This window comes from Marmota monax, unplaced genomic scaffold (genome assembly GCF_021218885.2).
Source record: "Marmota monax isolate L192 unplaced genomic scaffold, Marmota_monax_Labrador192_F-V1.1 WCK01_AAM20220418_F8-fsc00021, whole genome shotgun sequence".
Classification (NCBI taxonomy): Eukaryota; Metazoa; Chordata; class Mammalia; order Rodentia; family Sciuridae; genus Marmota; species Marmota monax.
This window is the reverse complement of record NW_026695228.1, coordinates 26,167,613-26,194,904: the sequence shown is the minus strand read 5'-3', so window position 1 is coordinate 26,194,904 and position 27,292 is coordinate 26,167,613. Positions and strand designations below refer to the sequence as shown.

General features: G+C 45.5%; 1 protein-coding gene across 1 annotated transcript in view; it reads left to right on the top strand.

Moving 5' to 3' along the window:
• Positions 1 to 27,292, top strand: part of Ldlr (low density lipoprotein receptor) — a 41,020-nt gene continuing 13,728 nt past the window's right edge. Inside the window, exons 1-10 of the mRNA XM_046436745.1 lie at positions 1 to 209; positions 11,804 to 11,926; positions 13,262 to 13,384; positions 14,720 to 15,106; positions 19,205 to 19,327; positions 21,465 to 21,587; positions 22,880 to 22,999; positions 23,408 to 23,533; positions 26,270 to 26,441; positions 26,526 to 26,753. Coding sequence (XP_046292701.1) covers positions 143 to 209; positions 11,804 to 11,926; positions 13,262 to 13,384; positions 14,720 to 15,106; positions 19,205 to 19,327; positions 21,465 to 21,587; positions 22,880 to 22,999; positions 23,408 to 23,533; positions 26,270 to 26,441; positions 26,526 to 26,753 — 1,592 coding nt within the window. The 5' untranslated portion in view covers positions 1 to 142. The remainder of the gene's footprint in view (positions 210 to 11,803; positions 11,927 to 13,261; positions 13,385 to 14,719; positions 15,107 to 19,204; positions 19,328 to 21,464; positions 21,588 to 22,879; positions 23,000 to 23,407; positions 23,534 to 26,269; positions 26,442 to 26,525; positions 26,754 to 27,292) is intronic.

Below are 27,292 nucleotides of genomic sequence, written 5' to 3'. Positions count from 1 at the left end.
TACTAGAAACCTCACATAGAAATGCTGCAAATGACTCTAGCCCCGCGTGTAGTCGCCGCTGAGCTGCTCGAAGCCTTGGTTTCCAGCAGGGATACTGAGGGGTTGTAGCCGGGCGGAGACACTGTAGGTGGACGCTGTGAACATGAGGACCGCCGACTGGGGGCTGCACTGGGCTGTCGCACTACTCTTCGCTGCGGTGGGGGCTAAAGGTAAGGCTTGCTCCAGGATCCCCTGCGGGGTAAAGGCAGCCCACTGATCTCCGGGAGCCTTTTGGTAATTTAGAAGTGAGGAGCGAAAGAGAATCACTCCTTGCTTGGGAGACTTGTGGGTACATGGCACAAGGATCCTCCCAAGCGGCTGGAGAGAATACTCATGGGAGGGAGGAGCAAGGATTGTGGGAGTCACTGTAGGCTCAGCGGAAACCTAGCTCGACTATTCCAAGTCTCCGCCAGGGAAGGGGCCACCGCAAATTCCTCAGAGTGGGTGTAGGGACATCCAGGCCTAAATGTTGAGATTTCCACCCCCCATGCTTGGGGCAAGGGTGACTCGAAGCCCCACTGCCCAACTTGGAGGCCTGGTATACTCTTTCACCTCTGCCCACAGGCAGTAGGGTCCAGATGGGCTTTGTGCCGGCTGGAACTCTTGTAACCTCCCATGCTCCCAGCGCGGGATAGCCCAGGGGTACCGCCCCAAGCCCCGCCTCCAGGACCCGCCCCCAGGCTCCCATTGGGTGCAGTCTGAACAGGCGAGCCTCGAGCCACTCCCCTTGTCCAACGGGAGTCAGAGGCGGATGTGTAAGGCATGGCTTGTGAATACGCAGGGCTGGACTGGCGTGGTACCCCGGGCAGGCTGAGTCCTGTCACAAAGGAGGCCACCCGTTCTGAAGCTGCTTCCGGGAGCATGGAAAGGACCCGCTAAGCACGTCTGGGCAGAGGCTGCAGTTTCTTCTCCAGCTCCACCTTTTTCTTCACCTCCCCGTCAATTACACAGATGTGGCCCAGGCCACCCTTAGACCTCAGGGCTGAAATGTTACCTTAGAAACTCCCATTGCTCCTTGGTCCAAACCTGAGACTTGCAGCCAGGGTGGGGCGGGGACCACACCCTTTAGGGTGGCCGAGTTGCCCACGTGGCGATTTTTCCTTTTAGGAGGGCAAGTTTGAATTTAGATTTGGCCAAGAGGCCAGTTGGTACAAGATCCCGAGTTACGGCTTTCTTAGATGGCTTTAAATTAGCTTCCTAGAGGCAGTCGGCGCTGCTTTAGGCAAGAGCTAAATGGTCTTTTTCCTACTCAGAACCGCTTAAACTTATGAAAGGACAGGCAATGCCTGAGCAACCATGTAGAAAAAGGTTTTGTTGTTTTACTGGCTGGCGTTTGGCTTCGGAGGAAGAATTCTGAATGTCTTGTCTTGAAATTCCCACTGTGACACACCCATTTCCGCTGGGAGAAGGAGAGAGGATGCTTCAAAATAGCCAGCATGACTGTTGGGATATTTCAGCCACCTAGATGTATATATAGAATGGATAGAGCCAGCTTCCTCAGGGTGCACCAGATTACCTTGTCCTTCACTCACTGATCCACTTTAGAAAATGTGGCCAGTTAAGTCTTGAGCAAGACTAACATGAGTGGCTCAATTTCGTTTCCTGTCTCTCTGGTTGGCCAGGCTGAGGATCTGATGTGTCTTCTCTTCCCCAGGATGCTGTTTCCCCAGACTTCAGAGAGCCCCATCATAATGTATGTTTTTAGTAGCCCTAAGGGCTCCAGCTAGCTTCCCAGCTGTCTTCAGAGCACTTCCTGAAACATTTCTTGTCAGTTTCCTTTAAGAATGGAAGTAGTTGGAATCCAAACTGCTTGCCTTCATTTAGCTAAAAATCAGATCGGGATCATCAACTATTGTGTGTGAGGTGTCTACAGGGTGATCTTTCTTGAAATTAAAACCTTTCTGGGAGAATTAGTTCCTTATTCTTTCTAGGAAATTCCTGCTCTTATCTATAGGATTACACTTCTGATAAGATCCAACTCTAGATGCTTCTGTTGCTTGGTGCTTTTATGAGCCTTTTGATGTCCCCTTTTCATATTAAGTACATTAACAGCGTTCACACCCTTCCTGGATATCAAGCAAATGGCCTTTTGTTGCTAACTGACTCTGGAATTAAGCAGCCTTGAACAGTGACAGAGACAGGCTACCCTTCCCAAAAGGAACAGGTGACAAAATTTACCTGCCTTTGGGAAAAAGCATCCATGCACTGACCTGTCTTGTGGTTTTCTTTGTTGGTGCTGGAAATGAAATCCAGGGCCTCTCCTTTATTTTTTTATTTTATTTTTTTATTTTCCTTCATTTTTTTAGTTGTCAATGGACTTTATTTTATTTTTATGTGGTGTTGAGAATCGAACCCAGGACCTCACTCATGCTAGGCAAGTGCTCAACCCCTAGGCTGAGCTACAACCCCAGCCCTGATCTTGTTTTTGGTACTGAAGATGAAATCCAGGGCTGCTCTGCCACTGAGCTACCTTTCTGTCCCTTTTATATTTTTATTTTAAGAGTTTCGCTAAGTTGCTGAGGCTGGTTTCAAACTTGCAATCCTCCTGCCTCAGCCTCCCGAATCGTTTTCCCCCTTTTTAGGAGACAGAGTTTTTGCTATATTGCCCAGGTTGGCCCCTAAGTCCTTGGCTCAAGTGATTTTCCCACCTCAGCCTCCAGAGTAGCTGGGACCACCAGTGCATGACACACTGCTCAGTGGTCAATTGATTTCTCAATTTCTCATTTATTTTCAATTTGAGTTTGCGACTGCCAATGGATTTTCTTTTTTCAAGGAAACAACTGTATACACTATTTTGTTTTCTCCGAACCACAACTATGTTCAATAGCCTGGAAAAAACATCGAAAGCATTCACCACCTGATTTGTATGTGGGCATGAAAAGCAGAAATGTGTGTTCTCCTTTTCTGTTTCGATAACTTTGTTTCTGGCTTGTCATTCATGACACGAGAGCGCTAAGTTTTGAGTCTAAGAGATGTTTTTTTTTTCTTTTTTTTCCTTTCAATGCTGGGGGGTGGAACTATATATATATATATATATATATATATATATATATATATATATATATATATATGGTTTTTAGTTGTAGATGGACACAATATCTTTATTTTATTTATTTTTATGTGGTGCTAAGGATCGAACCCAGTGCCTCATGTGTGCTAGGCAAGCACTCTATCACTGAGCCGCAACCCCAGTGTCTCCCCTCCCCTGGACCAAGGGTATTTGCATGCTAAGCAAAGCACTCTGCCACTGAGCAACAGCTCCAGCCAGGAAACTTTTTTTTTTTAATTTGGTACCAGGAATCAAAACCAGGGGTACTTACACTGAGCCACATCGCCAACCCTTTTTTAAAAATATTTTTTTATTTTGAGACAGGGTCTCAGTAAGTCGATTAGGGCCTTGCTAAGTTGCTGAGGCTGGCTTTGAACTCACAATCCTCCAGCCTCAGCCTCCTGAGCTGCTGGGATTAGAGGCATGTGCCACCATGCCTGGCCCTTAGATCTTTTTTTAAGGGAGGGTGCAGTGCTTAGAATATCGTAGGCATCCCTAGCATGAGGAAACAGAGATCTTGAGCACCTGTGCTAAAAATCCGAATTGTAGCTAGGGGAAGACTTGATGTCCAGGGAGGGGATTTTATTTTATTTATTCTTTTTTTTTTGGTGGTGGTACTGGGGATTGAAGCCAGGGGTGCTAAACACCCCCAGCACTCCTTTTCCCGGACTCCTTAGTTTTTGAGACAGGATCTGGCTGTGTTGCTGAGGCTGGTCTTAAACTTATGATCCTCTTTCCTCAGCTCCTGAGAAGGTGGGCTAAAAGAAGTGTGCAACCACTCCCAGCTTCTTTCATTCTATAAGGGGCTTTTAGGTGTTATTAGTATTTCCAGTCCTTCAAATGGCACATTTAGTTTGTAACATGGTCCCTTATGCAAAGATGAGAGCAATGGATTGATGGTCACCAGAGCTGCTGTCGCCAGATGGGGTGACAGAAGCTCCTCCCCCAAGATCTTTATTGCCAGTGCCCCGTGCCTGAACTTCCCTTTTTATTTATCGAAATCCTGGAATCCTAGTTGCTTTTTGCCCACTCTATGTGAGAGTGAGTCATTTCCTTCTTTTAGCCCGATCACTACTCAGCTATGAGTCAGTAGGGTGTGGGGTACATTGTAGCACCTCTAAGGGATTTATCCTGTTCAGATAAGTAATGGGGCAGTAGAATTATCAGTATCCTGTAACCACAGCTGACTTCAGAACTCATTTGCTTCTCTCTTCCCTTCCTGTTTTCTACCCATATTCCTATCATATGGCTCCCAACTGGGGCCACTCAGGACAGGCCTACTTGGAACTTACAGTTATCAAGTTCTTTTTATTCTTCTGAATCCTCCTTTATATCTCCCCATCATTACAACTTCCATCCATCTTTCAGCCCTCCTCATGCCTCTCCTAATCTCACCTGGACTGCTTCCTAACCTCTGCCAGAGGCACAGAACTTGAATCTGGAAGATCTTGGAAGATCTTTTCTTTTCCCATGCTGGGGATGGAATCCAGGGCCTTGCTCATACTAATGTTCTCTACCACTGAGCTCCACCCCAGCCCTGTTTTTTTTTTTTTTTTTAATTGAGATACAATTGACATTATTAAGTGGACAGATATTAAGTGACCAGTTACATGAGTTTTTATCATTCTCTACATCCATGAACCACACACCTACCATGAGGATACAAAATACTTCTAGCCTCCCAGAAAGTTCCATTGTACCCTTTTCCAGCAAAATCACTCCTCCCACAACACACACACATCTCAGAGACAACCACTAATCTGATTTCTGGAATTAGAAAATTAGTTTTGCCTATAAAAGAATGGAACATAAATGCAGAGTATGTACTCCGGAGCAAAAGAAGTCAGAGACAACATAAGGTTTTTGGGATCTGTGTTGATTTGTGTGATAACCCTTTGGCTCTTATTTCTGAGTAATACACCATTAGATAATATGTTGGAGGAGTCAGATTATTATGATTTTACACATACATCTATATAGATCTCTCTCTTTTTTTTTTTTTTTTGAGGCAGTCTCCCTAGGTTGCTTACAGCCTCACACCTCACGAAGTTGCTGAGGCTGGCATCGAACCTGCATGATCCTCCAGCATCTGCCTCCTAAGCCATGGGGATTATAGGAATGTGCCACCATGCCCAGCCTGTACTGTATCTCTGCTTTTTTTCTAAATTTTATTTAGTTTTTTTTTTTTCCTGGTGCCACTGATTGAATTCAAGGATGCTTAACCACTGAGTCACATTCCCAGCACTTTTTTTTTTTTTTTTTTTTTCAGTTTTGAGACAAGGTCTCACTAGGTTGCTTACAGCCTAACTAAGTTGCTGGCTTTGAAACTGCAATCCTCCTGCCTCAGCCTTCTGAGCTGCTGGGATTACAGGTGTGAGCCACCATGGCTGGCTTATTTATTTTTATGTGGTGCTAAGGATGGAACCCAGTGCTTATTTATTTATTGGTACTGGGGATTAAACTCAGAGACCCTTGGCCACTGAGCCACATCCCACCCCTATTTTGTATTTTATTTATTTAGAAATAAGGTCTCAATGAGTTGCTGAGCACTTCGCTTTTGCTGAGGCTGGCTTTGAACTTGTACTGCTCCTGCCTCAGCCTTCCTAGCTGCTGAGATTATAGGCATGTGCCACCACACCTGGTTTATTTAATTTTATGTGATGCTGAGGACCAAATCTAGTGCCTCACACATGCTAGCCAGCACTCCACCATTGTGCTACAACCTCAGCCCTCTATATCTCTGCTTTTAAGTTGATGTTTATTACGTCAGCATCTGGGTGGGGTTCCTTTTTTGTTCTGTTCTTTTAATCCCCATGATACCCTTTGGGAAATAGGAACCACTGTTCTCACCCATTTCACAGATGAAGAAATTGAGGCCCAGCAAGGTTAAGTCAGTTACCCAAGCTTTTCTAGTTAAATAGCTTGGAAAGTTAATTAAACCCAAGGCTGTCTAAGCACCTTATGACAGTGCCTCTCAGAGAATCTATAAAAATCCTGAGTGAGCTATCAGTGCAGAATGGATAAAGGGGCAGATATTTCTTACATGGATCCTTGTACCAGATATGTTAAGTCAGATGTCTCTGTCTGTCCATGTGTATTTGAAAATTCAAATAAATGCACAGATACATACATAAATAGAGAAGTAAATCAAAAGAACGGTCTTTCAAAAATCACTTTTTGTGTGTGCTAGGGATTAAACTCAGGGCCTTATGCATTTATAAAGAAATCAAAATATACTAAAAAGAACTAAATATTAGTTTAATTTTGATTCACAGATTTTTAGGCAGTGAAAGAATACTCATCTGGAAGTTTGGAATTTATAGAAGTAAACCAGGGCATGGTAATAACGTATAATAGGGGCCTGGACTAGATCCCCAGACCAAAACAAAACAAAGGAATAAAGTCTAACAACGTGGTGGTGTCCAGTTCTCTAAGGTGATTCTTCAACTAGATCACCCCCAACCCTAAACCCAAGGTCAAGGTTGAATGAGATGTTCAAGGGCATCCTGAGGTCTCCTGCCTCAGCCTACTGGTTAAAACTACCAAAGGCAACCAAAACAGCTGACAGCAAGGAGGGCTAAAGCCAGAGACAAGCACTGACCTACCTCTAGGTTCTCCTGTGCGATTTTTTTTTCTTTTTCTTTTTGGTACCAAGGATTGAATTCAGGGGTACTTAACCAGAGCCACATCCCGAGCCCTTTTTTGTATTTTGAGACAGGGTCTGACTGAGTTGCGTAGCGCCTCGCTAAATTGCTAAGGCTGGTTTTGAAATCGCCATCCTCCTGCCTCAGCCTCCTGCCTCAGCCTCCCAAACTGCTGGGATTACAGGCATGCGCCACTGCACCCAGCCACCTGTGCGATTTCTTTTTCTTTCTTTCTTTTTTTTTTTTTTTAAGGTTCAAGAATAAAGCATTCTTAAAACCAAACACTCCTAAAGCGAATACTAAAAAGAAGCCCCCTTGCCGTGATTTCCTATGTGACACCCAGATATAGCGGATTACTGGGAACTACTACAAACTTCTGCACCTGGCTTTTCCCGGCGTAGTACGTTGTGGACCGCCCGTGTCCCCTGGTGGATGACTGACGTCACCCTTTCGATGGCTGTGGAGGAGTCACATTATCATATATTTTACTTGGATATCCATGTAGATATTCTATATATTAAAATATATTGTACATAAAGGAAAATTATTTAGCTCACGGTTCTGAAGGTTGAAAGGCCAGCACAGGACCGCCTCAACCTGCCCGGGCCTCGCGCAGCGAGGAAAAAGCTGAAAGGCAAAGTGCGCACACTGCGCATGCGGAGGGGACAAGCCTGGGGGGCAGCTTGCTTTATAACCGCCGGCTCCCATAACTGATCCAGTCTCGCGAGAACTGCGTGACTCCCTCTCACCAGCCCAATCGCTTCAAAGTCCCTCTAGTTCTCACATCCGCACACCGGGAGGGCTTTTCCTCTTCCTTCCTTCCTTTCCTTTTTTTTTTTTTTGATACAGAGAATTGAATTCAGTGTTGCTTTGTCACAGAACTACATCCCCTGATTTCACTTGATTTTCTTTCAAAAAAAAAATTTTTTTTTTTTAAATATCTATTTTCCAGTTGTAGTTGGACACAAATACCTTGATTTTATTTATTTATTTTTATGTGGTACTAAGGTTTGAACCCAGTGCCTCACACATGCTAGGCAAGTGCTCTGCCACTGAGCCACAGCCCCAGCCCCTGATTTTACTTACTTTTTTAATTATTATTATTTTTTTTAGTTGTCAATGGACCTTTATTTTATTTATTTATTTATATGCGGTGCTGAGAATCGAACCCAGTGTTTCATACATGCTAGGCAAGTGCTATACCATTGAGCTACAACCCCAACCCTGTTTTTTTTTTTTGTTTTTGTTTTTTTTTTTTAATTTTGACACAGGGTCTGGTTAAGTTGCCTGGGCTGACCTCTACTTGCTATCATTGGCTGGCCGCAGTGTCCTAGTTGCTAGGAGGAAAATTCCAATATGAATTTGGATGGATTGAATCATAGTCAAATCATATCCTATATTATATATATCTACATAGAGATCTATAAAACATAAAATATCTATAAAATAAATATGTATGCCTATATAATATGTAATATCAATATAAATGCATGTAAATCTATTATATATGTAATAGATACATAGGTATAAATATAAGCGTGAATCTGTATTACAAATATTTAACGGACATGGAAATGTAAATGCGTGTGTAATGTGATATTTTTATGATAGCCATATAATAGATGTATGGTTATAAACATAGATATAGGTAAATCTATATAATATTCTATAGATGCTCTGTATTTCATATATACTATGCTTACATATGTATATAATGATGTCTATAGATAGACTTTTTCCCTGCAGTGCTGCAGATGGAATCCACAGCTTTGTGCATGCTGGGCAGTTGTTCTGCCACTGAGCTCTGCTTCTAACCCACTAGAGATACCTTTCACATTAGATTATATTTTAATTATCTATTGCAGCATAGCAAGTTCCTCCAAAAATTAGTGCCTTAAAACAACACATTACAGTCAGTTGTGGTGGCGCACATTTATAATCCCAGCAACTCTGGAGACTGAAGCAGGAAGATGGCAAGTTTGAGGCCAGCCTGGGCAACTTAGTGAGACCCTGTCTCAAAAGAAAGAAAAGAAAAAGAAACTGGCAGTGTAGCTCAGTGATAAATCCCCAATTTATCAAACAACAACAACAAAAATAAAGACATTATTGTTTTGTTGTTTCTGTAGGTCAGAAATTTGGAAGCAGCATTGCTAAATGGTTGTAGCATGGGGACTTTCACCAAGTTGCTGTTAAAATGCACTGCAAAAACCATATTTGCAGGGGCTGTAGGTATAGGAAGGCTTGGCTAGGGTTGAAGGACCACCTAGTGGCTTTATTTACTGGTTGTATGGAGCTCTCCCTGGGACTGCTTGAGTGACCTCATGACAAGCATCTGACATCCCGTGCAGTAAGAGATGCAAGAAGCTACAGTGCCTTTGGTGACCTAGGCTCTGAAATGACTCCCCATCACCTTAATTTTTCCTGTTTGGTAGAAGCAAGTCCCTCAATGTCTAGTACACACTCCTGAAGAAAAGCATCAGGCCTTACCTTTCAAAGGGAGCACCACTGAATTTGCAATAGTATTTTCAAATTACAGCCAGTTCTTCCTTCTTTTCACTATTATATAAAGGAAGGATTCACTGGGTATCCTTGAACTTACTATCTATGTGCATATGTGTTAGTATTTCTGCAGAATCATAAGGATTTACTTGGCATTTTAAATTTTGATAGATTCTGTCCTATTACCCTTTCAAGTGTGGAAGAGCAGCCCTTTTATCCAAGTCAGGTGATAAACCAGGCCATAATTTTTCTTTTCTCTTTTCTTCTCTTCCTTTTTGGTGCTAGGAATAGAAACCAAGGCTTCATGTATGCTAAGCACTTGTTCTACCACTGAGGCACCCCTGCTTTTTCCTAGGTCATGATTCTGTGCATACCTGTTGAATGCAGTGATTGTGTCCATGTCAGGAATTGGGCTGAGACTGCATCATGATGCAAGAATGACAATAACATCCCTTATTCTCAAAAAAAAAAATTTTTTTTTTTTGGTGGTGCTGGAGATTGAACCCAGTGCATGCGAGGGAAGACTCTACCAACTGAACTGTATCCCCAACCCTCCTCAAAGAGTTTTAATTCTGGGCTGGGAGATACATAAGTACAGAGATCTTTTCTACATAGTGTGGTAGGGTGAGAAAAAATTATACTTGGAGGTCATAGTCCTAACCCAGTTTTTTATTGAAGCAGGTTAGCATCCATGTTGACCTGAACAAACAGTGGGGGTTAACTGAGCAAAGGAGGAGGGGAAGTGCCTCAGAAGGGACCACAGTGGGGTTTGACGTTGTAAAACATTTAGGTGAACCAGCATCAGAACTGATGACGCTGCACTTTCCATGCAGTTCTGTGAAAGGAAGGACCTTCTTTGATGTTGTCATTGTTAGTGTTGAGGGCCGGGTAGAGGGGTGAAATCTTGTGACCTCCTGGCATCTCTCTCTTGCTGGCAGAGGAAGTTTCTGACTGGTAATTTACAGATCTGCAGGTGGATGTGTCTGAGAGGAACTGAGATGGGAGGAGGAGTACTGGCCACAGGTTCGTGGCCTGGAAAGATGTATTGGGCAACTTCTTTCTGTTTCTTTGGGGCAGTGGGTCATCTTCATCTGAAAATGGCTCTGAATCTTGGTAGAAACCACAATTCTTTATTTTAGCCAAGGATGTGCCTTGAGCATTGGTCCCAAGGTCTTGCCTTCACATAGCTTCCCCTAAAGACTTCTTTTTCCCAAATGGTCCATGGTCCATAAAAGTGTGTGTGTGTGTGTGTTTGTGTGTGTGTGTGTGTGTGTTTCTGGGGGGGATCCCAGGGCCTCATACATACTAGGCAAGCAATCTACCACTGAAGTCCATAAGTTCAGAAAACATGTTTTTCAAAATATTTCCAACATGTTGAATCTGTGGCTGAGGAACCTATAGATTTGAAAGGCCAACTGTGCTGTTGATTTGTGAATGTTTGCCTGATTCCAGTTCACATATAAATATAGAAATATATATATCTTAGATATATAAATATATGTATTTTTTTTTGGTATGGGTATGGACTGAGCACTATAGTCCTTTATTTTTTTGTAGTTGTAGATGGACAGGATGCCTTTTTAATTTTATTTGTTTATTTTTATGTGGCGCTAAGGATTAGAGCCAGTGCTTCCCACAAGGTAGGCAAGTGCTCTACCACTGAGCTACAGTCCCAACCCGCTCCTTCCTTTTTTTATTTTTAATTTTGAGTATTGCTAAGTTGCACAGGCTGGCAACTTGAACTTGGCTCCTCCTGCCTCAGCATCCCAAGTAGCTAGGGTTATAGGTGTGCACCACCACACCTAGCTAAATCAAAACTATATGCAGATATTAGCATTTTGGTCTCTTTTTAAATATACAAACATCATATACTTGGGGAAATTTCCTGGGTATTTACAATATCTTCGCTTTTGTCTAAAAATTTAAGTTTTTACTTTCCTATGGAAGTTTATGTTATTTTATTTTTGGTACCAGGGATTGAACCCAGGAGGCAGTTAAACACTGAGCTATATCCCCAGCCCTTTTTTATTTAATTTAATTAATTTATTTATTTTGGTGCCAGGGATTGAGCCCAGGGGTGCTTAACTCCTTAGCTACATCCCAGCCCGTTTTATATTTTATTTAGAGACAGGGTTTTGCTAGGTTGCTTAGAGCCTTACTAAATTGCCCACGCTGAACTCAATCTCGAGATCCTCCTGCCTCAGCCTCCCAAGCCAACTGAGATTACTGGCGCGTACCACCACACCTAGCTAATTTCTTTATTTCTGTGCACAGAAGTTCTAATATTTTGCTCCTATATCTCAATGGATCTGTACTTTGCATTCAATAGCCAGGGTGTCAGAACCTTCAATGTGATTGGCAAGTCTTTCTTTTGAGTTTATTCATTGCATCCTCCACTGTCCTTGGGGTTTTGATATTTCATTCTGTTTAATTTCCTGGGAATCGGACTGTGATGGATGGGATTACATTTCTGTTTCATTCTTTGGTTGACAGGAAACAGAAATGCGAAATGTGGTCAGTTTCCGATTCTAGTTTTGAGCAACTTTCTTCTTCCCCTTTTCTTCTCTCATAGTGGAAGGCAAGTGTGGAAGAAACGAGTTTCAATGTCTGGATGGAAAATGCATCTCCTACAAGTGGGTCTGTGACGGCAGCCCCGAGTGCCAGGATGGCTCTGACGAGTCCCAGGAGACATGCAGTGAGTTCCTTTGAGCATACCCCACCATCTACCCCGACTCCACCACTGAGCTACATCCCAGCCCCTCCTGACTCTTTTTAATAATGACCTGTACAAAAGTGGCCAAGTGAATGAATGAACCACAAATTAGGAGATGGGGAGAGATGTTCCAGGTTGAGCATCCTTTATCCAAAAATCCATGTTTTGAAATCCTTCAAAATCCAACCTTTATTGTTATTATTAGGTACTGGGGATTGAACCTGGAAATGCTATATCCCCAGCCTTTTTTTTTTTTTTTTTGGTACCAGGGACTAAACTCATGGGTACTTAACCACTGAGCCACATCCCCAGACCTTTTTTATATTTTACTGAGACACCTGTCTCACTGAGTTGTTTAGGGCCTCAATGAATTGCTGAGACTGGCCTTGAACTTGTGATATCCCTATTTTAGTCTCCCAAGTTGGTAGGATTACAGGTGTGTACCACCACCTTGCCCAGCAAAATCCAGAACTTTTTGGGTGTTGATATATAAGTGGAAAATTCCACACTTGACCTCATGCGAAGGGTCACAGTCAAAACACAGGTGCTCTAAAGATAGTATATAGAATTACCCTCATATAAGGTGTGCATATAAGGTGTGCATATAAGGTGTATGTGGAAACATCAATGGATTTCCTTAGACTTGGGTCCCATCCCCAAGACATCTCATTATATATATGCAAATATTATAAAACCCCAAATCTGAAACTCTTCTGATTCCAAGCATTTGCATTTCAGATAAAGGCTCCTCAGCTTGTACTAGAGTTTTCTTCCTTCTTTTTTTTGAATGTGTGTGGTGCCAGGTTGAAACCCAGGGCCTCATGCCTGCTAACTAAACACATGCTCTACCACTGAGTGCTACCTCAGCCTCTCTGGCCATATCTTTATTGAGGTAAATTTCCCCTAATATAAAGCAAATAGCTCAGAAGCGTTAATGCCTTCACAGTGCTGCTCAGCCACCACCTCTAGCTCCTGCAAAATCTTTGCATCACCTAATGTCTATTTTTTAAAAAATATTTATTTTTTAGTAGTAGTTGGACACAATACCTGTATTTTGTTTATTTATTTTTATGTGGTGCTGAGGATCGAACCAGGGCCTCACACGTCCTAGGCGAGCGCTCTACTGCTGAGCCACAACCCCAGCCCCTCAATGTCTAATTTTTAACAAATACCATTGCATGACTTTCGTTTTGAGCTATAAAGTTAGGGTTGGCCTCCACTTTCTGAAAAGTTCTGGAGTTTTCTTTGACAAAGGTGGGCCTTGGGATACCAGCTGATCTGCATTCGAGTTAGGGTTTAATCTTTTTTCTCCCTTAGTGTCCGTCACCTGCAAATCGGGGGACTTCAACTGTGGGGGCCATGTCAACCGCTGCATTCCTAACTTTTGGAAATGCGATGGCCAAGTGGACTGTGAGAATGGCTCAGACGAGCAAAACTGTCGTAAGTGTGTCCCAGTAGCTTGCCCACCCCAGGCCATTTGTGTGTGACAGGTCCAGCCTGTGCCAGAGCCCACCAGGGCTCTGGGGAGTGGGAAGTAGACAAGCATTGTTCCCCAGGGGGCTGTATCTCACCTCTCAAATTCCACTATGACAAGGAGCACTGCAGTGGAGGAGCGAGTACCTGTCCCAGGGTTGCCGAGCACCCTCAGGCTGTTCTTTTTTGAGGGGGGACCCAGGATTGAACTCAGTGGCTCTTAACCACTGAGCCACATCCCCAGCCCTTTTTTGTATTTTATTTAGAGACAGGGTCTCATCGAGTGCTTAGGGCCCTGATAAGTTGCTGAAGCTGGCTTTGAACTCGCGATCCTCCTCCCTCAGCCTCCTGAGCCTGGGATTACAGGTGTGCACCACCATGCCCAGCTTCAGGCTGTTCTTGATGAGTGCCTGCCACCTGGCCCATGCAGCTGTGAGCCACCATGACCACTGCCAGCCACCCTGTGAGGCTGAGCTCAGTTATACATGACAGTATACCTCATATTATAAAATAACATTATATGTAATAAAATAATCTTATAAACATATTTTATTTCTCATAAAATAAAATAATCTAACAACATGATTTTTAATGAATTTTATATAAATTTATATAATAAATCATGAAGTAATATATAATATGATAATTCTAAAATATTATGAAACAATATTTTCAAATAATAAAAATATTATGAAATAATAAAAATGTACTGTATTAAAAGGAATTTAAAGCTTACAAGAACTGGGCTGTGGCTAGTGGTAGAGCCCCATCCTGCCACAGGTGAGGCCCTCAATGGGATCTCCTCCAGCTGCACACACACAGAGGAGAAACAAAACTTATGGGTTGTTTATTTCTAGATTTTCCATTATGTGTGTGTGTGTGTGTGTGAATATATATATATATATATATTTGGTACCAGGGATTGAACTCAGGGTCACTCAACCCCTGAGTCACAGCCCCAGCCCTATTTTGGGTTTTATTTAGGGACAGGGTCTCTCTGAGTTGCTTAGCCCTGGCTATTGCTGAGGCTGGCTCTGCACTGGCCATCCTCCTGCCTCAGCCTCCCGAGCTGCTGGTCTATTTAATATTTTTAGGCTAGATTCAGTGCTAGGCACCAGAATTGTGGAAAGTGAGGCCGTGGATCAGGGAGCAGGCCTGCTGTATGTTTATTTCTTGTTTTTTGGTGCCTGGGATCAGACCCAGGGCTGCTCACAATGCCGCAGAGCGTGGTGGGGCCTGCGCTCAGCCACAACCCCAGGTGACCCAGGTGACAGGGTGGCCGCCTCCTGTCTGTCTCCGCAGCTGCCAAGACCTGCTCCCAGGACGAGTTCCGCTGCCACGACGGCAAGTGCATCTCGCAGCATTTTGTCTGTGACCGGGACCGAGACTGCTTGGACGGCTCGGACGAGGGCTCCTGCCCGGTGACCACCTGCGGCCCCGCCAGCTTCCGCTGCAATAGCTCCGCCTGCATCCCGGAGCTGTGGGCTTGCGACAGTGACCCCGACTGCGAGGACGGCTCAGACGAGTGGCCTCAGCGCTGCGGGGGCCGCGACACATCCAGCCCCCAGCGGGACTCCGGCCCCTGTTCCTCCCTTGAGTTCCACTGTGGCAGCGGCGAGTGTATCCACGGCAGCTGGAGGTGCGACGGCGGCCCTGACTGCAAGGACAAGTCCGACGAGGAGAACTGCAGTATGTGTGCAGGGGGTCTTGTCACTGTCCCCTAGGCGGGGGGCCTGCTGCTAGCTGTGGGTGCTTAATAATTTTGAATTCCCCAGCAAGAAAGTTGGTTCTATTTCTTTTTTTTTTTCGTTTTGGTGGTACTGGAGGTGACCCAGGGCTTTGCCTGTGGCAGGCGAGCACTTGACCCCGGAGCTCCCTCCCTAGCCCGAGTTTGTTCTGTGCTGCTTCTTGTGGTCATACTGATCCCATTAAGAAGGAAGTAGTCCCCAGAGCAGAATTGTCTTTTATGTTTTTGTGGTACCAGGGATTGACCTGAGGGGCACTTAACCATTGAGCCACATCCCCAGCCCTTTTTTGTATTTTATTTAGAGACAGGCTTTGAGTTGCTTAGCACCTCAATAAGTTGCTGAGGCTGGTTTTGAACTCACAATCCTCCTGCCTTAGCTTCTGAGTTACTGGGATTACAAGTGTGCCCCACGGTGCCCAGCCTTTTTTTATTTTTTTAATTTAAGTTAGGATCTCACTAAGCTTCTGAAATTTCAAAGTTGTAATCCTTCTGCCTTAGCCTCCCAAGTAGCTGGGGTTACAGGCATGCTAATCTTTTTTTGAAAGGGGAGTATGCTAGTTCATTTGGTTTACAAAATACCTGAGGCCGGAAACTTTATAAATGAAAAAGTTTATTTAATGCAGTTCTGGGAACTTAAGGCATTGGCATCAGCTTGGCAGATGGCACAGGGAGTGTGTATAAGAGGGAGAGATTACAGGTGAGGCAGGAAGTCAGAGACAAAGAAGAGGCTAGTGATGCGCTCTCACTCTGCACCAAGTCTGGTTTTTTTTATATTAATTAATTAATTTTACAGTATTTTAGATGTATTTTGACATATACTACACAAATGGAGCACAGCTTCTCATTCCTCTGGCTGAACAGGGTGCAGAGTTGTTCCAATACTGTAATCATACGTGTATATATAGTAATAATGTCTGTCTCTTTCTATCGTCCTTCTCATCCCCACAGCCCCACTCTTCCCCTCCCTCCCCTCTACACAAAGTTTCTTCATTATTTCATATCCCCTCGCCCCACTATGGATCAGCTTCTGCTTCTAATAAGAAGAAAAACATTCTGTTTTAGGGTTTTTGGGACTGGCTTATTTCACTTAGCATGATATGCTCTAGTTCTGTTTACCTGCAAGTGCCTTAATTTCATTTTCTTTAAGGCTGAGTAATATTTCAGTGTGTGTATGTACCATATTTTCTTCTTTCTTTCCTTTTTTTTTTGTACTTTTTGTATTTTTTAAAAAAATATTTTTTAGTTCTAGATAGACACAATACCTTTATTTATCTTTAGGTGGTGCTGAGGAGCAAACCCAGGACCCCATATAAGCTAGGCAAGCACTCTACCACTGAGCCACAACCGTAGACCTGTTTTTGTTTATTTGTTTATTTATATATTTGTTTATTTATTTATTTATTTATGTGGTGCTGAGGATAAAACTCAGTTTTTCACATGGGCTAGGCAAGCACCTTACCACTGAGCCACAACCCCAGCCCCCCACATTTTCTTTTTCCATTTCTCCATTCCTCTGTTGAAGGGCATCTAGGTTGGTTCCATAGTTGAGCTATCGTGAATTGAGCAGCTGTAAACATTGATGTGGCTGTGTCACTGTAGTATGCTGATTTTAAGTTCTTTGGGTATAAACTGAGGAGTGGGACAGCTGGGTCAGATAGTAGTTCCATTGCAAGTATTCTAAGGAATCTCCATACTGCTTTCCATAGTGGTTTATACCCCATCTCTTTTTCTGGGGGGCAGGGGTGCTGGGGATTGAACCCAGGGTCTTGTGAATGCAAGGCAAGCACTCTACCAACTGAGCTACAGCCCCAGCCCTATACCCCAGCTCTTAGAGGTTCCACCACACTGGGTTCAAGCTTCCAGCACAGTAACCTGCAGGAGACAAATCACATGCAGACCACACCACAGGAAGCGACCTACAAGTTGCAGTATTATTGACCCAGAAAGAATCCTGGGTTTCAGGCCTGGTTGGTAACAACTAAGTTTTGTGACCTTTGGCTGAGCACTTGACTTCACTATGCACTGGTTGCCCCTGATAGGGTTGGGTAACTGCATCGATCTTTATAGGCTTTGATTAGGTTCCAGGGCCACCAAGTGCAACTTTCTGCAGTGGTAGCAATATCCCAGAACCCTGCATGGCCAGTGTGGCATGTTCACCTGGCGAACAGAATTTTGAACTTTACTGAATTTTGTTTTTTAATATATAAGTTGCTGATAGACTTTATTTTCCTTATTTATATGTGGTGCTGAGAAACCCAGTGCCTCACACATGCTAGGCAAGCACTCTACCACTGAGCCATAACCCCAGCCCAACTTTACTGAATTTTAAGTAATTAAAAGTTAAGTAGCTATACGTGGTCAGTGGTTTGTGTGTTGGAGAGTTCAGATAAAAAACGTGACTCTGGATCTAGCTCAGTGTTTTGGTTCCTTAAACACGTTGGTTAGCTCCACTGTGTATCCAGAAGATGATTTCGTTTTTCTGGGGGTTTTCGTACCTATGCTCAGACACACAGCGGTGTTCAGAGTTAAGCACTGTGTGGGTGTAGCTACGATGTTTGGTTTTGTCGGTGCCGAGCATTGAACCCAGGGCCTTGTGCAGGCTAAACAAGTCCAGAGCTTCACCCCCAGCCCTACACTGGTTTTTAAAGTCACATTTTATAAAATGATCGATAGCATTCTGTGTGATTATTGTAAAACTTGACAGAAACTCATTTGTCCCCCATAATTCATGAGCAGGCTTCCTCCACCCCTCGTTACAGATGGGGAAACCTAGGTATAGAATGGCCATATAACCTTACCCTGAATTCAGACCATAAAAGCCAAAATCTCCTTTTCAGCCATTTCAGCCATCAGGTTTATGTTCTGATATAGGCACATTCAGGCTTGCTTTTTTTTTTCTTAATGCAGAGATATACTGTGAGTTAAAAATGAGAGTTCTGGCTGGGTGCAGTGGCACACACCTGTAATCCCAGCTGCATAGGAGGCTGAGATGGGAGGATCCCAAGTTTGAGGTCAGCCTCAGCAACTTAGCAAGACTGTGTTCCAAAATAAAATAAAGTGTGGGGTGTAGCTCAGTAGCAGAGCACTTGCCTAGCATGTGTAAGGCCTCAGGTTGAAACCCCAGTATCTCCCCCCAAAAGTTTAATTTATAAGTTATACAGAGGAAAAGATTAACAACAATAGCTAATAATAGGGTAATTATTATATAGTAGCAAAATTGTCACCATCACCATTCTAGTACTCTGGGAGCATTATTCAGGAAAATAAGGATTAGTTGAATAAGAACATTGCAGTACTGTGACAGTTGATCTGATAACCGAGGTAGCTGTTTAGAGACCATCAGGCTAGTAGCATATACAGCATGGATACACTGGAAAAAAAGATGGCTCACTTCCTGGGCTAGCTACTATGGGATGGCACAAGGCTTCATTGTGATACTCAGGGCACAATTTAAACCTAAAGAATTGTTGATATTTATAATTTTTCCATTAATATATTATATATTTATTTATTAGTACTAATCAGTTATACATGACCGTAGAAAGCCTCTTCTATTCATCGGACACAAATGGAGGAGAATTTTGCACTTCTGTGTGAAGTAGAGTCACACCATTTGTGCAATCATACATGTAACTAGGGTGATGATGTCCGCCTCACTCCACCATCTTTTCTACCCCTTTTCCATCTCCCCCCTCCCCTTTACACCATCCAGAGTTCCTCCAATTTATCCCATGCCCCACCCCCCATATGGATCAGGATCCACTTATCACAGAAAACATTCGGCCCCTGGTTTTTTGAGATGAGCTTCTCTTGCTTAGCATGATATTCTCCAACTCCCTCCATCCATTTACCTGCAGATGCCATAATTTTATTCACAAGTAATATTCCCTTGTGTATGTGTGCCATTGATATTTTGAGACTGCAGTTGAACGTGTGGCTGAAACTGTTGAAAGGAGAACTCTGGACAAAGGCAGAGCACTGTGTTTCTTTTTCTCCAGTTGCCCCTCCTTGGAAAATCAGAACATTCTTTTCTTTCTTAGCTGTGGCCACCTGCCGCCCTGATGAATTCCAGTGCTCCGATGGGACCTGCATCCATGGTAGCCGGCAGTGTGACAGGGAGCATGACTGCAAGGACATGAGTGATGAAGTCGGCTGCGTCAATGGTGAGCCGAGCCCTGGTTTCCTGTTAGCATCGTTCAGTGCTTTGCTGTTTGTAAATGTTGGGGGACTGTGGGTCTCAGATGAGGGAAGGCACCCACCTGCTCACTAGCTGTGGGTTGTTGGGCAAGTGGCTTGATCCTCCTTACCCTCACCTCCACTGATCTGGAAAATGTGCATAAGGATAGCTGTGACTTCAAGACCCCATGCGCACAGACCTCTGTCTCTGAGATCACAGTTGTATATAAGATCCAATTTCAGCTGGCTGCGATGGCGCACGCCTGTCATCCCAGCGGCTCAGGAGGCTGAGGCAGGAGGGTCGTGAGTTCAAAGCCAGCCTCAGCCACTTAGTGAGGCCCCAAGCAACTCAGCAAGACCCTGTCTTTAAATAAAACACAAAATAGGGCTGAGGATGTGGCTCAGTAGCCGAGTGCCCCTGAGTTCAGTCCCCAGTACCTGCCCACCCCCCAAAATAAAAAGATCCAATTTCACTTGTGAAGCCCTTCCCTGTATTCACGAGGTGGCTCTCCTCCTGGAAATGCCCTCAGGAGACAACTGTGTCCTGCACTAGGCTCTGCAGTGTGCCCTGAGCACCATGGAGCAAGACACTGGGTGCCATGTAAGATTCCTCAGTGTGAGATTCTTTTTTTTTTTTAATTTATTTATAGCAAAATACACACCATACATAATTAGCATCTCAGGCTTGTTTTTGTTCTGTTGTGCTGCAGATTGAACGTAGGGCCGTGGCACATGCCAAGCAAGCACGTAGGTATTTCTAACTGTGCAGCTCGGTGACATTAAATACATTCACATTGTTGTGCAGCCATCATCACTGTCCATCTCCAACGCTGTTTTCATCTCGCAAAACTGAAACTCTGTCCCCATTAATCGCTAACTCCCCATCCTCCTCCCCAGTCCCTGGCACCTGCCATTATACTGTCTGTCTCTGTGGGTCTGATGACTTCGTGGACCCCCTGTGAGTGGAATTGTGTAGTAGTTGTCCTTTTGTGACTGGCTTATTTCACTGAGCATGTCTTCAGGGTCCATGTTCTAGTCTGTGTCCAGATTTCTTTTTTAAGGCCAAATAATATTCCATCGATTGTGCTGAGGAATCCTATTACATTCGCCCCTTGATGAATCCTTGGGTTGCCTCCATCTTTTGGCTGTGGAATAGTGCTGCTGGGAATGTGGGGGTACATAATCAATGACTTTAACCTGGTGGGGTAGCCACATGGTGGAATATGCTGCCAGGAAATGAGGCTTCAGCCACCAGCATTCACACGGGAGAACCTTACAACCTTACTGTTGGATGAAGAAGCAGTTTGAAGATTATGAGGAATTATTTTATAAGCTTCAAAAACAAACTAAATCATACACCATGTTTTTCCCTGAAGTATTAATGAAGTGGCTGAGAATGCAGCTCAGGAGTTGAGTGTTTACGTGACATGATGAGGCCCTGACCACCAAAAAATAAAAAGTAAAAATAAGGAAACGATAAAGCCAAGATTCAGGATTTTTTTCTTTTTTTAGGGCCAAAGTCTGAGGATGTAACTCAAGGCCTTGCATGTGCTAGGCAAGTGCTCTGCCACTGAGCTAAATCCCCAGCCCCAGAATTCAGGATTCCTTTGAAGGGTAGCAGGATGGGTCAAAGCCTGCTAGAATAGTCTCCATTATTTTACCATAAAGCACCAGATAATAAATATTTTTGGCCTTGCAAGGTTCAGAGTTTCTGACACAACTACACTGTTTCATACTCTGAAAGCAGCCACAGACCTTCTGTAAATGAATGGGTGTGGCTGTGTACCAATAAAACTTTATTAAATAAACAAGCAGTGGGCCATTGTTGATCCAGGGCCCTCAGTTTAATGACTTCCTGCTCTAGGTGACATTCTCACTTTAGAACTGGGTGTTAGGTTCTCAGTGCTCAGTAACCAATTACTGGGCTGGGTGTAGCTCGGTGGTAGAATGCTTCTAGTGGATCTAAGGCCCTGGATTCTGTACCCAGAACTGACAAAAAATTATCATGTTTTACTAACGGATACATTCATATTTATTCTTGTGTAAGTGAATTATTATGCTATAGAGGGTTAAGCAAGCTCCTGCAGCTCAGATGCCCCTGACTGTTCTCTTGGACTCTCATAGTGACACTGTGTGAGGGGCCCAACAAGTTCAAATGCCACAGCGGTGAATGCATCCCCCTGGACAAAGTGTGCAACTCAGCCAGAGACTGCCGGGACTGGTCAGACGAGCCCCTCAAGGAATGCGGTGAGTCCCAGATGTGGGCGTCTTAGGGAGTTTGTGGAAAGCCAAGGTGGGGGAACTAAGGTGGAGGGGACGGGAGGCCCACCCACTATAGCTCTTGGGCTCCTGTGCATCCTTAGCCCCAGGGGAGCTTCCACTCAGGGCAGGAGAGACGGGGCCAAATGGGGCGCAGTAGTACATGCCTAGAATCCCAGCTGCCCAGGAACCCAGGCAGGCGGGTCCCAAGTGCAAGGTCAAGGCCAGCCCCAGCCCCATCGGCTTTTTTTTTGGTGTGGGGAATTGAACCAAGGGGCCCATTCCCACTGAGCCACACCCCGGCCTTTTTTAATTATCATTTTTGAGAGTCACTGAATTTCCCAGGCTGGCCTTGACCTTGCAATCCTGCTGTCTCAGCCTCCTGAGTCCCTGGGATTGCAGACCTGCACCACTGCGCCCTCTGGCCACATGAACCATTTTGAAGTGTATGTTTGCTGGCATTGAATGCATTCACCCAGGTGTGACCACCCACCCTCCTTCCCTAGCACGTTTTTTCATTTTCAAAACCAAACCCCTGTCCTCATTCACCCACCGTCCCCTCCCCAGCACCTGCCTTTCTACTTCCTGTCTCTGTGGATCTCTCAGGAGTGGGATCCTCAGCACCTGGCCTTTGGTGACGCGTTTCCTTCCATCAGCACTCTGTCCCCAGGTGTTGAGAGCCACAGCCGAAAGGGGCTAAAAGAGGCTGTAACAACCTATGGTCCTCAAGCACCCTTCACTTGTCAAAAGAAACTAACTTTATTTTTAGAACCACACACGCCAAACAAAACAGCCTCTCAGGAAAAACCCTCAGAGCCTCAACTGCCACCACCGGCTTTCCACAAGCCTCTCTCTCCCCCACAAGCTTCTCCCCACCTCCCACAATCCTCCTGCTCTTGAGGCCGATTGGCTGGGTCACGTGGGTGGAGCCAAAAAAGTCCCCCAATGAGCAGCTCAGTGGTCTGAAAGGGCAGGGAAACAGCCCAATGAGCATCACCGCAGAGGAGCCAATCAGCTAGATGTTGCTGGGGCCGAGGAGCCAATCAGCTAGATGTTGCTGGGGCCGCTGTGAGCCAATCATCAGCCGGCAGCTGGAAGTTTGCTGGGGCCCCTTCAGCTGTGGCTCTCAACACCCAGGGCTCACTGTGTTAAACCGAGTGACAGTGCCATCTCAGTGCTCTCACGAGTCAGGCTGTGGCACTCCTCCGCAGTGGCAGGGGTGGGGGAGTGAGAGGCTCGAGGCTCCAGGATGATCAGTGTGTGTCCTTCCCTTGGCGCAGGGACCAACGAGTGCTTGGACAACAACGGGGGCTGTTCGCACATCTGCAATGACCTCAAGATCGGCCACGAGTGCCTGTGCCCCGATGGCTTCCGGCTCGTGGACCAGCGCAGATGCGAAGGTGATTGCCAAGCAGGGCCGAGCTCTGGGCCTCCTCAGCCTTGTGCCCACCAAGTGCTCTGCCTCAGTCTCCCTGTCTGTGAAATGGGTGGGACGGCAGTCCCCAGCGGCTGGGCGGACACTCTGTGGGTGGAACCCTGGGCACAGACTGACCGTCAGTAACCGTTCGACTCCTCAGAGGATCTTCCCTCTGGGCTTCACCGTTAGGAAATCTCTGCTGACGTAACTCGGCCCTCTGACCTGGGCCCCTGAAGTGAACGGTGAGGTCGGGTCACTTTGGGAGATGACAGTCACTTTTTTCTTTCCCAGGTTGGATGGGTTGTTCCTTAGCTGCCTCTGGGGTGCTGGTTCCATCCCTCCATCTGCCACCCTCAAAGGTGACACCTCATGTGTCTCTGTCTCCACTCAGATATCGACGAGTGTCAGGACCCTGCCACCTGCAGTCAGCTCTGTGTGAACCTGGAGGGTAGCTACAAGTGCGAGTGCGAGGAGGGCTTCCAGATGGACCCCCGCACCCAGACCTGCAAGGCCGCCGGTGAGCACGGAGGCCGCGCTGGGGCGGCATTTCCTCACCTGAACTTTGCACAGGGTAAAATCAGCAGGGACCTCTGGCAGGTGGGACTCGGGCTTGCCAGGAACCTGCCACATGTGACCAGGGGACAGCATGCAGGACCCAGCCCTGCCAGCTTAATAGGAACTAGTGCTCAGCTTCCAGGACAAGTTAGGGATGGATTTCAGGGGGCAAAGGGTGGAAAGCCATGGCATGAACTGCCCACGCCCCCTCCAGCTGTTCTTTTGTGGAGGACTGAACTCAGGGGTGCTTTGTCACTGAGTCACATTCCCAGCTCCTTTTATTTTTATGTTGAGACAAGGTCTCACTTATTTACTTAAGGCCTTGCCACGTTGCTGAGGCTGGCCTCAAGCCTGTGACCCTCGTGCCTCAGCCTCCTGAGTCACTGGATTATAGGTGTGCACCACATGCCTGGCTCCTGCTCTTTTTTTTTTTTTTTTTAATATTTATATCTTAGTTGTAGTTGGACACAATACCTTTATTTTATTTATTTATTTTTATGCTGTGCTGAGGATCAAACCCAGGGCCTCGCATGTGCTAGGTGAGCTCTCTGTCGCTGAGCCCCAGCCCCAGCCCTCCAGCTGTTTTTAATAACTAAAAGAATGTATCTCAAGGAAACAAAATTTATTTAAAACAAAGACCAAAACAGAATAGCACATCATGGAACAAAATGGTAGAAACCAAGTCATCTCTCTGTATCTGTGGAGGACTGATTGGGTCCAAGACCCCCTGCAGCTACCAAAATCCATGGAAGTTCAAGGCCCTTATGAACTAACTGTTATAATGTTTGCATAGAACCTGCACATCCCACAGAGACTTGAAATTATCTCTAGGTGACTTAGAATACCTAATACAATGTTAGTGCTGTGTGTGTGTTTATTCCACTGTTTTGTTTAGGGAATGAGATAAAAAATAATAATAATAATTTGCGTTTGGTATAGAGGCGTTTTCACCCCAAATGTTTTCAATCTACAATTGGTTAAACCTGAAGATGCAGAATCCACTCCTACAAAAGGAGCACTGTAATTGGATTTCCTTTCCATCTTTTTTTTTTTTTTAATTGTTGATGGACCTTTATTTATTTAGTAATTTTTATGTGGTGCTGAGAATCGAACGCAGTGCTTCGCCCATGCTAGGCAAGCACTCTACCAATGAGCCACAACCTCAACTCTCTTTTCCATCTTGAAGTTTGGGTTATAATCACTGCTGCGTGTCCATTCTTAGAATCCCCTTCATCCAGGGATCCCTTGCTTGCACGTGCAAGTGTCCTGAGGGAGTTGAGTTGTCTGCACATGCAAAGGCCCTTTGCTTCATGCTCTGTTCTAGCAATCTAATTACAAGGAGGCTGGATTTTGCAGAAATAACAGCCAGGCTCAGTGACACAGACCTGTAATCCCTTAGACTTGGGAGGCTGATGCAGGAGGATCGCCAGTTTGAGGCCAGTCTCGATGATTTAGCAAGACCCTGTCCAAAAAAAAATTTTTGGAAAAAAAAGAGACCATCAAATAAAATTTGAAAAAATTTTAAATTTAAAGAAAAACGTATAAAACATTGGGCTAGGGATGCGGCTCAGGGACAGAACACCTGCCTAGCATGCATGAGGCCCTGGACTCTGTCCCCAGCACTGGGGAATAAAAGGGGAAAAAATTATTAAAAAATGAATTAAAAAGAAAGGCTGGGGGTAAAACTCGGTGGTAGTGCACCCCTGGTTTTAATTCCCAGTATTAGGGAGAAAATAAGAAAAACTTTTTACGGGCTGCCTCTGTCTACCCCAGGGCCTTCACTGGCATATTAGTTGCTGCTATCACGTGTTTCCATGGCTCTCGGCCTCAGTACCTCCCATGTGTTTCCTGGTTCTGCTGGGGTGGGGGGATGATGTAGTTCCTCCCACAAAATCCCTCAGGATTGGAGGTTGTGCTTTGAACTCCATTGTGATGTTAGCATTTTACAAAGATTTCAGTGGAGTTGAAGTAGAGACTTGGGAAGGGCTGTCTTGAGAAGTCCAGTTGCAAGATATAGTTCGTTTGTTGGTGAATATTGGTGTCACAGTTAGGGCACAGCTCCCAGAATTGGGCAGACCTGGGTTTGAATCCTGGCTCAGTCCCCCGCTAGGTATGTGATCTTGGGCAAATCACTTTCCCTCTCTGAGCCTCAATCTGCTCATCTGTAAAGAGAAATTAACTAAAACCTGCTTCACAGGAATATAAGGATTCCATTAAAAAACCTAGTAAACATTAGGCAAGGTCATTACTTTTTTTTTTTTTTCAATGTGCCAGCGGTGGGACCCAGGGTGTCTATGGGCAAAGGCATGAATGGGTGAGGTCCTGTGAGCAGGCTCAGGATTCACAAGTGTGAATCATTTCCATGCAATCTGGGGCCTGGCACTGTCTTAAGTTGCCTGGTTCCTGGCTGTGGAGTGACTAGGGCAGGCAGAGTGGCCTTAGATGTCAGGGTTCCCATAGCCGAGGTGATGGCGATGTGGGCTCACTTTGGCCCCAAAGTGAGTCATTTCCTATCTCTAGGAGTTGGCTACCCCTGGGTGGGGCCTTCCCTGCAGGGTGACCGAGACCACAGGTGTGACTTGGCTAGTACACGGGGATTTCCACCCTGCTACTCTGGGTGTGCCTCTCCGATCCAGCCACACCCTGCAGAGGGACAAGTGGGGTCTCTCACCACCCTGACCGCCCTGCCCTTCCCCAGGCTCCATCGCCTACCTCTTCTTCACCAACCGCCATGAGGTGAGGAAGATGACCCTGGACCGCAGCGAGTACACCAGCCTCATCCCAAACCTCAAGAACGTGGTTGCCCTAGACACCGAGGTGGCCAGCAACAGAATCTATTGGTCTGACCTGTCCCAAAGAAAGATCTACAGGTGAGCCTCGGCCCCTCCGGCCTGCCTGACCCCCAGGTGAGGAGGGGCCCCTGGCCCTGACGGTCTGCCCTCCTCCTGTCTTAGCACCCAGATTGACAGAGCCCCCAGCTTGTCCACCTATGACACCGTCATCGGCAGTGACCTCCATGCTCCTGATGGGCTGGCTGTGGACTGGATCCACAGCAACATCTACTGGACCGATTCTGTCCTGGGCACCGTGTCCGTGGCCGACACTAAGGGCATGAAGAGGAGAACGCTGTTCCAGGAGATCGGCTCCAAGCCGAGGGCCATCGTGGTGGATCCCGTCCACGGGTGCGTGCTTACAAAGGTGGGGGGTGCAGGGGAATGAAGGGTGAACGTGCAGGCCGCAGAGCTGTTTAGGCCGCTGTTTAGGCAGTGTTTGCACTTGAGAGAAGTATGGGGTTGTCCTACGCTGTGGACAGGAGGTGGAATCAGGGCCTCTAGTTGTCTGTAAAGAAACAGGTCCAGGCACAGGGGTGCGTGCCTGTGATTCCAGCAACTTGGGAGGCTGAGGCAGGAGGATCACAAGCTCGAGGCCAACCTCAGCCACTTAGTGAGACACTGTCTCAAAATTTAAAAAAGGGATTGGGGACGTAATAAGGCATCAATTGTAAAGCATCCCTGGGTTCAAGCACCAGTTTCCCCAAAAAATAAATGAAATAGGAGCCCAGAGTTGTCAGACTGTCCTGTCTGCCTTTGGGGGCCACAGAGATGGAATCCTCATGACAGTATTATATTACCTGACATGGAAGCAGACCTTGTGATAAAAATTCAAAACCAGAAATTAAAATAGAGATGTTCTTGGTGGCACGTGGCTGTAATTCCAGCTA